The sequence below is a fragment of the Vespa velutina genome, chromosome 19, assembly GCF_912470025.1.
Source record: "Vespa velutina chromosome 19, iVesVel2.1, whole genome shotgun sequence".
NCBI lineage: Eukaryota > Metazoa > Arthropoda > Insecta > Hymenoptera > Vespidae > Vespa > Vespa velutina.
This window is the reverse complement of record NC_062206.1, coordinates 2,277,692-2,289,288: the sequence shown is the minus strand read 5'-3', so window position 1 is coordinate 2,289,288 and position 11,597 is coordinate 2,277,692. Positions and strand designations below refer to the sequence as shown.

Genomic DNA, 11,597 nt, shown 5'->3' with positions numbered 1-11,597 from the left:
CTAGTTATCCAAGTAGATTTCTTTTTATAAAATGTATTATGTTATACATACATATACACGTAAGAGATATAAGATATCATTGAGGAAATCATTTCTTCACAATTCTTACGTTTCAATTCGTGCAATTTAATTTTCTCATTCCCTTTCAAAATTATCCTAGAACGTGACTCGTACAGTTTATTCAAAGAATAAAAATACCATAATTCTAATGCATTCATTAAATGCTTTTTTTCTTCCCTCCCCCCGAATAAATAACTCTTATAACACGGATGAAAATTAGAAATGTATTACTGTGTTACTTGTTTGAAATTTTCTCTCATCTTTCTTTCTTTCTTTCTTTTTTTTTTTTTTTTAAGATTATTCTTCTTCTCCTCTTTTCTCTTATTCCAGGTAGATCTCAATACCAATGGTATAGTTTATCCAATGATTTTCGATGGTGTACGAAGGCAGCCAATCATACCAGACGCAGTACCATTTCCTTGTAACATTCGTTTCGGCAGGTTTGCTAAAAAAAAAAAAAAAAAAAAAAAAAAAAGGAACGAAAAAGAAAAAAGAACAAAAAAAGATAATTAAAAAAAAAAAAAAAAAAAGAAAATAAAAAAAACCAAAAGAACAAAAAATTGAGACATGAAAAAACAAATACATATTTTCATTTATAGATCCCCTTACGTACCGGAAAGTGTTCATAGATTAAGACCAGGTGACATTGACGTGATCGGTGGTCTTGGTGATTCTCTTGTAGCTGGTAGTGGTGCTTTGGAAGAATTCGCTATTGGAACTTTCATTGAAGCACGTGGAGTCAGCTGGTGCATTGGCGGCCAAGATAATTGGCGAAAATTTTTGACACTACCAAATTTATTAAAGGTATTATTCTATTAAAAATTTCATGTATTGGAATATAATCAATGGAAGAATAAAATAGACGTATTAATTTTATAAACAAGATATTAAAAGGAATTTAATTTCCATGATTGTGAAATAGAAATTCTTGGCGAATCATAAAAAATTATTTTGAATTTAAAATTTAGAAAACTATTACAGAAAAAAAAAAACGAACAAAAAAAATTGAATGAAATTAAATTGAATATATTAAATGAATTTATAGAGTAATAAACATACGTAAATATTTATTTATTTGTTTGTTTGTTTTCCTTTTCTTTTTTTCTCTTGCTCTCTCTCTTTTTTTTTTTTTTTTTTTTTTTTTTTTTTTTTTATAACACATAAGTCCATTGTATTTTCATTGTAGCAGGGTAAAGAGAATATAATTGTTTCTTTTTTTTTTTTTTTCTAAATTAACAACAGGTATTCAATCCAAATTTAACTGGCTACTCGACCGGTACAGGCGAATTTATTTCATCAAAAGCAAGATTAAATATCGCTTTTCCTGTAGCAGCTACCGAAGATGCCATAAAACAAGCAAGAATCCTCGTGCAAAGGATAAGAAATGATCCTAGGATTAATTTTACCAAACATTGGAAGGTGTTAATTAAATCCATTAAAAATTAAATTATTAATTGACATTAAAATGAATGAAAATTAATTTAATACTTGAGTGGTACTACTTAAAAAAAAAAAATTTTGTTGCAGTTGATCACTATTTTCTTCGGTGCAAATGACATTTGTTCGGCTCAATGTTATAATCCTCAACAATTTTCACCATTACGTCATGCTTTTCATTTAAGAAAAGTTTTGGATTACCTTAAAATAACATTACCTCGTACACTCGTTAACTTAATTCCTACAATAGGTAATATAAAAATTCATAAATATAATTAGCTATATATATATATGTGTATATATATATATGTATATATATATATGCATATACACACAGACACAGGATGATTCACAAGTCTAACATGTCATAACTTTTTTCTTTTTAATTGAGTTTAAAAAAGTATTGTAAATGAACTTAAAAAAAAAGGAGAAGAATGGTTTAAATATTCTCGATAATAATTTTTTCTTAAGTACAATGACGTAGGTGCACTTTGCGATTGCATTTTTATCTTTTTTTTTGTTTTTTGTTTGTTTATTTGTTTGTTTGTTTTATATATATATATATATATATATATATATATATATAAAATTAATTTATATATATATATATATAAAAGTATGCGAGATATTTTGAAAAAATATTTTGTTCAAAGGTGATGACTTGTTATTATTACGTGAATTACCCTGTATAATATTAATTAATACTTATTTATATTTATGCGTACAGATGTCACGATTTCTCTTAGAGTTAGAAAAAGTCCTATGTGTATTATATTACATCCACTTTATTGCGCTTGTATGCATCAAGGACATCGACCAGATATCACAACCTCAAGAATGTCAATGATGTATCAGGAGGCAGCCGAAAGTTTGATCAATTCTGGAAGGTATTATTATTATTATTTTATTGTTTATTATTAATTTCGATAAATTCCAATCGATGTAAATAAATATTTCTTTTAGGTATGACAATACGCAAGAATTCACAGTAGTATTGCAACCATTTATGAAACAATTCAATGCTCCAAATGCCGATCCCAGTAGGGCAAGGCCAATCGATCCTAATTTGGTCACATACGATTGTTTCCATTTTAGTCAAAATGGTCATGCACTTGGTAAAGAATTATAATCTATAAATATTACGATCGATATTTCTATTTTAAACGACTTATTTCACTTTCGTGCTTGTTGTCTTGCAAATATTACATAAAAAAAAAATTATTAATTTTTAATTCCATGGTCTTTAATATATTCTACAACTTTTATAAAGAATGTTTCTTCATATTTCTAAAAATAACAGAGGTATTTAAAATGATCCGAATTATTGCACTTTATGGACTATCTATAATACTTTTGTCTGTGGTAAATATACCCTGGATATAGATTTTTTTTTCATGCAAGATGTATAAAGGGTTGCATATCGTCAGGAACATAAATTTTACCGATATATTCTGTTTTATCGACATTTCAAGTTTGTCTTATCTGTCGGTAAAAATGTTTCTAATAACACTTATACAAAATTTTCATAAAAAAAAACTATTATAACATAAAAATAAAATATTAAAAGTATTAAAAATATTAAACTTATAATATGTATATATATATATATTTCATATGAACACATGATTATAATGGTATTTACATTACCGAATAAGTTCGAGATTGCCTATGCAAAATTACATAGTTTTAGGCTATCATTTTACATTAATAAAAGTTATTTCTAAATGTAAAAATAATAATAACGATTATATTATATACTCTATCACGTAAATATATAAAAAATCTTGAAATAATTTTTATGTATTCTTAGGTGCTAATCTTCTTTGGAATAATATGTTCGAACCAGTTGGAAATAAAACAGAAAAAGGATTACCTAAAATATTAGAAAGGATTCGATGCCCTACAGAAAGAGCACCCTATATATTCACAAACATAAATTCAATGATATTTCAACGAACAGGATATCAAGATGGAATTATACCGAAACAATGGAAAAAGTAATAAGATGGTAATAATTTTTGAAAATGATTAAATTTATAGTATATAGATTGATATACCACAATTCATAATAGCTGTGATCATTATAAAACTATTATTAGAACAATTAATCATGTTACATGATCTTACACGCCTCAATCTTAATATAGAAGAATAAAATAATGAAATAAAAATAGACGAGACAAAAAAAAAATAGGATCGTTCGATATTACAAAATAAAAATTAATCAAGGTGAGCCACTAAATCAGTAAATGATCAAAGAATTTGACCTTAGGCTTTTATAGAAGGAGCCAATGATTAATCAAATGCGATCAAAATTAAATCGAAGAAATACGTTTGTATTCAAATAAACCTATTTCTATTAAAATCTATAAACCTACATGTTTGTATTTAAATCTATAAGTAAAATTTATAAATCTATTTGATACTTTTACAATTAATCTATAATATAATTAATTTAATTAAATAAATCAGAAATGATAGACCATGACTAATTAACATTTTCATATTGTGTGTATATATATATATAAGTCACGGAACTATCATCAACTATCATTCAAAAGCAATTCTTTCGATGACAGATTTTATCGATCAAATCAAAGACAAATAGATATAATGAAATTTCCATATAATGAAAAAAAGAGATAGATTTACATTTATAAATACGTTATAGATCTTGAATAATTTTTGTTGTGCTAAGTTGTAAGATCGATAAAAAAGAAAATCAATGATATTTCTTGAAGTATTTCGAATTATAATATTCTTTGTCGTTACTTTTTTTTAATTATCGTTTTTTTTTTATTTTTTTTATTTTTCTTTTTAATTTTAATTAGAACATTTTTTTACTTTAATAAGAACATTTTCTAACATGTTAGAGAATATAAAAAATTATAATCCATCATAGAAACCGTATGAAAAATATCCGATAAATAAATATATATTATTAAGTCTGTTAATTATATACGGCTAGTCGAACTGATTCGATTTATTATGAATGAATTAACATATTAATAAAATCAATTCATTTAACTTCTTATTAAATAGTTTGATACGTAAAGTATTTATGTAATATAATTATTATCTTGTGATAATTGTTTTGTATATACTATATCGAATGACATTTAAAACTTTGAATATTATATACAAAGTATATTTCAAGTGGTGCTCAATTAATGTATTACTTTCTGCAAAGACAATTTTTCCCTTCCTTCTTTCCCCCAAGCCCCCTCCCAATCATCTAATTCTAATCGCTAGTCATTACATCACAGCATTAACATGGCGGATAAAACAAAGAAAAAAAGAAAAATCAAACTAAAAAAACAACGATTTTGTTAACAATCAAATACGAAACATATGTAAGATAATTAAGTGAATAATTTAAAAATGTAATAACTTGAAACAAGGAAAAAGAATAGAAATTACTTGTCATTTAAATCGCAAACGAGACAATATCAATCGCATCTCTATTATTAACAATTATCTAAATGACGTCTTAAACAAATGCGTCAAACAGATGTTGACGTTGTTTTTTTTTCTATCTTTCTTTTTCTTTCTTGTCTTTTTTCTTTTTTTTTTTTCCTTTTCGTTCGATTTAATTTTCCTATCCATCTCACTTTGGAGTATTAAAAAAAGATTGACATTGAGCATATTCTCGACGCAAAGATTTCTTAAATATTCCATGTTATTTGGCAAATTAATATTTGAATTGTTCATTATACTCTGTAAATTTATATGTATATATATTTTATTGAAATAAAAAGATATTGAAAATTTAATAAAAACAAATAAATAAATAAATATAATATTTAACAAAATAGTGACATAGGAATAGATAACAGACACAATATCTGACTTGTCTTTTTGTTTCTTCATTTTTCTACGTCTAATATTGTAATCCAGACACAACTCAGACGCAGAACTTAGAACGCAAAACGTAAGTTTTTATGCGTCACTGACAATAATTCATTTACGATAGAATCACGCAATCTAATGAAAAAAAAAGAAAAAGAAAAGAACGAAGGAACAAGTTAAAAAGAAAAAAAAAAAGAGTAAGAAAGAAAGAAAACAAAAAGTAAATCGTAAGAACTTAAGTCACACAAACGTATCATATTCGAACAAATCATATATCGAACACGATCATATCTGATCATATATCTGAACGTGTCGTCTCAATATAATTACAAATCTGTATAATGGAAAAAAATTATTACATATGTAAGTTATCAGCGACCTCTCAAATGGCCATTGAATATTAACGTACTCATTATAACGTTTCTACGCTTTGCCAATAACTAGCATGACAGACCCTCAATTTATGATAGCATGATAAAAGTATAAATGATATTCAAGTGACGACAAACGATGGCCGTTAAGTTTTTCATAAATATGTTATAATGGCCGCGAAAATATCACAACGAAAATATCAAATTCTTATCGAATAATTATTAATTAAATTATGACCATGATTATACTAATGAAACATTACCGGAAGAATATTTACAGTACAAAGTGATATATCAAAACAAATTAATCCAATTATATCTATTATCTTCTCATATACTTCATACATGTGTATGTAATTTATATACAGGGTGGATTACAAGTTCTTAAGATTGTAGTTTTACAATTTGAAGGAAAAAGAAAAAAAAAGAGAAAAAAATAAAGAAAATGAAAAAAAAAAAATAATAATAATAATAGAAGAAAAAAAAAATAAGAAAATAAAGATATCAGCCTAAAAAGAAGAAAAGATTAATTGTATTTTTAATATAAATTAATACGATTTAGAAACTTTTAACACATCCTGTAGATATATATATATATATATGCATATAGATCTCTTTTAATTTAATATTTACATCACTAATAAGAAAGAACATATTATATGAAGCGTTCGTATATTCTATACAAACAAACAAATATACAATATATTTCTCAATGTATTGTTGGCGTACCGTTAAATAAACTTTAAATGGTGTTTTCTTTTTTTTTTCCCTCTCTTAAGCATATTTTAACATATTGCATGTAAAATTAAATTTGCATCAATTAATTCTCCATTTTATTGGATTTTATAAAAATAATGATGATTATGATGATGATAATGATGATGATAATATATGTATTATATACTCACATGTATATATAAATATAAATATAATTTTTTCACCCTAAACAGGTCGAGCATTAAATCGGGTCCCTGTATTTTTCCAGAAACTATTCAACTGCATATACACGCTTCGATCGTTTTCATGGCACCGTCGATGCGTAAACTTTTCCTACACATAATCAACGTTCCATTATATCCCCTCTTTTTCTAATATATACAACACACACACATACACAGACATACATACATACATACGTAAATACATACATATACACACACACAAGTTTTCTTTAGTAGAATATTCTTACGTAGATTGATGGATTATACAAAGAAAAAGAAGAAGAAGAAGAAGAAGAAGAAGAATAAGAAGTAGGTCGATTGACTTACATACTACATACAAACATAAATCCACATATACACACATATAAATACACACACACACACACACACACACAGATAGATAAATCTACACATACGTCATTCGAATCGTTCACCTATTATTAATTTTGTTGAACGTGATACAATGTATTAATTATTTACATCGATCTACATGAATATTAGAAACAAAGAAGATAAAAGGAAAAAAAAAAAAAAAAAGAAGAAATGAGAAAAAAGGAATGAAAAAATCAATACATTGCGTGTTACACTTGCTTGCAAGTAATATAATCGACGATACCTCGGAATCGATACGATTTCTTACGAACAATTTATATATATATATATATATATATATATATATATATATATATATATATATGTATGTATAAAGAAGAAGAAGATTAGATACGAAACTGCAATACATATGTGAAAAAAGTTGATTATCAAATTTCTTATCGTCATTTATTTTAGTGACAGCCTATGTCTCGTTTGAGACATGTCACAAAAGTAAACAAAATACATATGTAGGTATCTGTTTATCAAAGATATATGTTAAACTAATTACGAGCACTCGACCCTATCGATTTTGTCGTCGTCATCGTCGTCGTCGTCGTCGTCTTCATCGTCGTCGTCGTCGTCGTTGTCGTTTTCTTCCTTCGAGACAACTAGCGTATGATACGAAAGTCCTTCTTTTAAATACAAACACGCATATATAGATATGTCGCCTCAATGGTAGATTATATATGCCCTCGTATTTTATGCAGTCTTATCTTTCCAAAGGAAGTACACATTCATTATTGGTTAAGATTAAAATGAGAAAAAGAATAAAAATAAAAAGAGAAAAAAGAAAAATAAAAATGAATTGATTTATTTGCGTTGAGAAGTGTCAATGAACTGCTTTTTATATATATATATATATAATATAATATAATATATGCACATCCATACACCTTCTTTTTATAATAAAAGGATAGGATCAAAGAAAAGGAAGTCTATATCTTTGTTTTGTTTGCTTTTTTTTTAATTCTTGGTTTTCCAATTAATTGCACATCTCTGTTTGTATTAATAAAGTACAAAAGTAAATGATATACATATATATACATATATATACATATATATATATATATATATATCAATAAATAAAAAGAATATAATGAATGAAAAGAAAAGAGAACAAAAAAACACATTGTTGAATGAAAAGAGTGAAGAAAGATTGACAACTAATACTGCCTCTTGACTAGGTAAACTTAATTCTTCTAAATTCTTCGCAGATTTAATTAATGATATAATAATCATCGTAATAACATGTATTATCTCTCTTAGATTCTAAGATGAGATAATTTATTATAATATGGCACGAAGAATAATAATAATGAGGCTTAACGAATAATAGCATAAATAAGCACGAATATATGGCGTGATTAAAGTGTGAACAATATTTCCTAACTATTGTAAAAAAAAAAAATAAAAAAAAAAAATAATGAGAAGAACGGATGAAAAAAAAGAAAGAAAAAAAAGAAAGAAAAAAAAGAAAAAAAAATCGATTGATCCAATTAGATTTCTCGATTCTTCATTGCTCCTAAGCATCTTCGTCCTTGTCTTTTTCTTGTTGTTTTCTTCTTCTTCTTCTTCTTCTTCTTCTTCTTCTTCTTCTTCTTCTTCCTCTTCTAATTCTTCTTAATAGCGAAGCCATTCTTTAGAATCCAAGCAGAAGAAAATAACAGACTTGTGTTCTTTTTTCGTTTATTTTTTTTTTTTTCTTTTTCTTCTTCCAATCGATTTGCTCGTTCACTTTCGTTCATTTCCAAGATGATTGCCAGTTAAAAAAAGAAACGTTAAAAAGGAAGTTATACTTCCTTTTTTGATCTTCTTCCCACAGCATGATAGAAAGTTATTCTGCTTTGGCCTCCATTCAAAAAACTCTCCTTGTGAGCAAAGTTGATAAGAAAAAAAAAGAGATATAGAGAAAGTGGAGAGAGAAAGAGAGAGAGAGAGAGAGAGAGAGAGAGAGAGAGTGAGAGGAATGATAATATTGATTGTAAACGTTCAAAACGATCATCTCTCATCTCGATTAATTTCCGTTCACTTTCTACCCCATAGTAGAATCCCTCTGTGAGAATGATTAGACTCATTCCAAGATCGATCGCTACTTTTACTCGTACTACTTCCAGAACTCGATACACTTTCTGATCTTCTGATTGGCTTCCTCGTTGGATCCAAAAGACGATCCAACATTTGTCTGATCGTACTGTGTTTACGATTGAACGGATTGGTATACATCTTCTTTGAGATTTTTCTCCTTTGTTCTTGTTTTTCTTTTCCTTTTCTTTTTTCTTTCTTTCTATCTTTCTTTTCTTTTATTTTTTCTTCTTTCTTTTTAGTATAAGAGATAGTGCGTAGCAGTGAAAAACTTCGAAAAAGTTTTCTTTTCTTCCTCGAGAAAATCGCCGGAATTATCTTATCACTTATCACTATCCGACGGAAAGGTATATAAAAAAAAAAAAAAAAGAATTCGGTATTTCAAATATCGAACACTAAAACGACATTTGTAATAACTTTAGAGAATTAATGTTTCGTTAATAGTAACGTTTTTAGAGATCAGTATTTGTACACAGAATCGACTAACCGTACGTCGCTCTTCCTTTCTTGCGAATAACTGCTGGGACGTGGTTGCGTCGGTTTTATAGAGGAATCTAGCTCGATGACCTTCGGACGACTTCGTCGAACGTCGGAGTCGCCTTCGGAGCTGCTAACCATCTAAAATATACCTGCAGGTGCATCCCATCGTGATCTTCTTTCCACGACTGTTCGATGCTCTCTGATCTTCTTCTTCTTCTTCTTTTTCATTTTTTATCTTTCTTTTCATTTTATTCATTATTAATCTTTCAGGCGAATAAAGTAAAAAAAAAGAAAAGAAAAAGAAGAAAAACGAAGAAAGTAAAAATCTAAAATGAGAAGAAAAAATGAAAATACAAGATCGAAATTCACTTATCACAAAAATTTCAATTCTCTTTGACCAATGAACTTTTAACAAAAATGTTATCTTACCGTCACGATTTTGATTGTGTCATTCAATTTGCATTCGGATAACTTCATTGTCATAAAAATGACGAAATAAAAGTTAAAATTCACTTTTTCACTTTGGTTGGACTTTTTATACGGTTGGTTTTTTCTTTTTTTTTTTTTTTTTTTTCTTTTTTTTGGTCAAATAAAACGCGTGTTAATCAATAATGAGATAATTAAAATAATTACGAAAAATTATGAAAAAAATAACAGGAAAGATTACAAAATTAAGTAGTCATATATATATATATATATATATATTTTTTTTTTAGAAAAAATTAAGAAAATTTCCATGAATATTTTTCTCTTCTTTATAGTGAGTTCAAGTAATTATTCAAAAGCATATAAATAAATTTAGAAACAACGATGGTATTGTATGAAGTGTAAATACGAAGAAGAAAATACCGTCTATCTTTTAGAGACTTCGTAAACAGACTTCGTAAAGGTTTATGAAATTCAATCTCTGACGAAGTCCAAACCTCGATGGCGCAGGTGTTAAGGTTAACGGTTTTCTCTCTCTCTCTCTTTCTCTCTCTCTCTCTCTCTCTCTCTCTCTCTTTTTCTTTCTTTTACGGGGAAAACCACAAGTGAGTCTGGAGCACATTCTCTTTCCAAGATCGAATGAAAACCACGACCTTGTCGAGATCTCCCGTCGTTTTTTCTTTATATTTTTTTATTTCCTTACAAATACATGGATATATATATATATATATATATATATATATATACATATATATACATATATATACATACATTGACGAGTTATTTCATCTAACTGATCATCAGAACCATCGAGAATACCAGATAGATTTTACGTCACTCAACACATCATTTAATTCAATCCCTTTTTTCCTTTATTACTTTTTTGTTTCTTTCTTTCTTTTTTTTTTTTCCTTTATTCCGTAATTACACCTCATCGCGTTTATAAATTTGTTTATTCAAACATTTCTATCATTTCCACAAATGGTAAGTTCCCTTCGTTCGTTTGAATTTTTAATACTTATCAATTCCTAGTACTGATACGTTCTATCGTCGAAAATAAAAGTTCTTCTGGAGTTTTTAATTCTTTTTCATGTTTACTAATTCGCGAATATATTTAAATTTACGCAATTAAACGCGATCCGAAATATCCTTACTCGTAGAATCGAGCCAATTAAATAATTTAAGTGAAATTCCCATTAATTAATGAAACATTTTAAATGATAACTACGTCATTGGTCGATTCTAACGAGCTTTTGCTCTTAAATGATATAATTACTGGATCCCCATCCATCTCTCCCTTCATTTATTCCTTCCTTTCTTCCTTCCTCCTTCCATTAGATAATCCCTCTTTCGACCGGTGTATTAGAATCTGACAGCACAAGGACGACATCGTAATAATTGTAACAATTACATCGAAATTACTATAGTTTCAGCATTTTTTTTACAAAATGGGCCAGAAAGTATTCATGTGATTTTCAAAATAAATTATTTTTCTTCGAGACGCTTATGGTTTTATGCTTGTGGCTTTTATAACTTTTTATAAGAAAAAGATAAAAAAGAAAAAAAGCGAAACAAA

General features: G+C 27.2%; 1 protein-coding gene and 1 long non-coding RNA gene across 6 annotated transcripts; one reads left to right on the top strand and one right to left on the bottom strand.

The window, feature by feature from the left end:
* Positions 1 to 3,623, top strand: LOC124955634 (phospholipase B1, membrane-associated-like). Its single transcript, XM_047510335.1, has 7 exons — positions 1 to 500; positions 660 to 864; positions 1,303 to 1,479; positions 1,588 to 1,747; positions 2,225 to 2,384; positions 2,461 to 2,612; positions 3,308 to 3,623. Exons 1-7 carry the CDS (start codon positions 283 to 285, stop codon positions 3,496 to 3,498), a joined length of 1,263 nt encoding a protein of 420 aa, XP_047366291.1. The 5' UTR covers positions 1 to 282; the 3' UTR covers positions 3,499 to 3,623.
* On the bottom strand, positions 308 to 10,039 carry LOC124955635. 5 transcript variants are annotated; one of them, XR_007102918.1, is made up of 7 exons: positions 10,025 to 10,039; positions 7,391 to 9,921; positions 6,626 to 6,767; positions 2,223 to 2,377; positions 1,120 to 1,738; positions 674 to 846; positions 308 to 505 (listed from the first exon to the last, which is right to left on the bottom strand). It is a non-coding gene; the product is annotated as an uncharacterized LOC124955635 (long non-coding RNA). The 5 variants fall into 5 exon arrangements; XR_007102920.1 differs by lacking the exon at positions 10,025 to 10,039 and having other exon boundaries at positions 1,120 to 1,450; positions 1,549 to 1,738; positions 7,391 to 9,897; XR_007102922.1 differs by lacking the exon at positions 10,025 to 10,039 and having other exon boundaries at positions 1,120 to 1,698; positions 7,391 to 9,897.
* Between the last annotated feature and the right edge of the window lie 1,558 nt (positions 10,040 to 11,597).

Coding starts and splice junctions, on each gene's coding strand:
- LOC124955634 (XM_047510335.1), top strand. CDS start 283: ATGTATTACTGTGTTACTTGTTTGAAATTTTCTCTCATCTTTCTTTCT. Junction 501..659: donor TGTAACATTCGTTTCGGCAG/GTTTGCTAAAAA, acceptor TTTCATTTATAG/ATCCCCTTACGTACCGGAAA. Junction 865..1,302: donor CACTACCAAATTTATTAAAG/GTATTATTCTAT, acceptor AATTAACAACAG/GTATTCAATCCAAATTTAAC.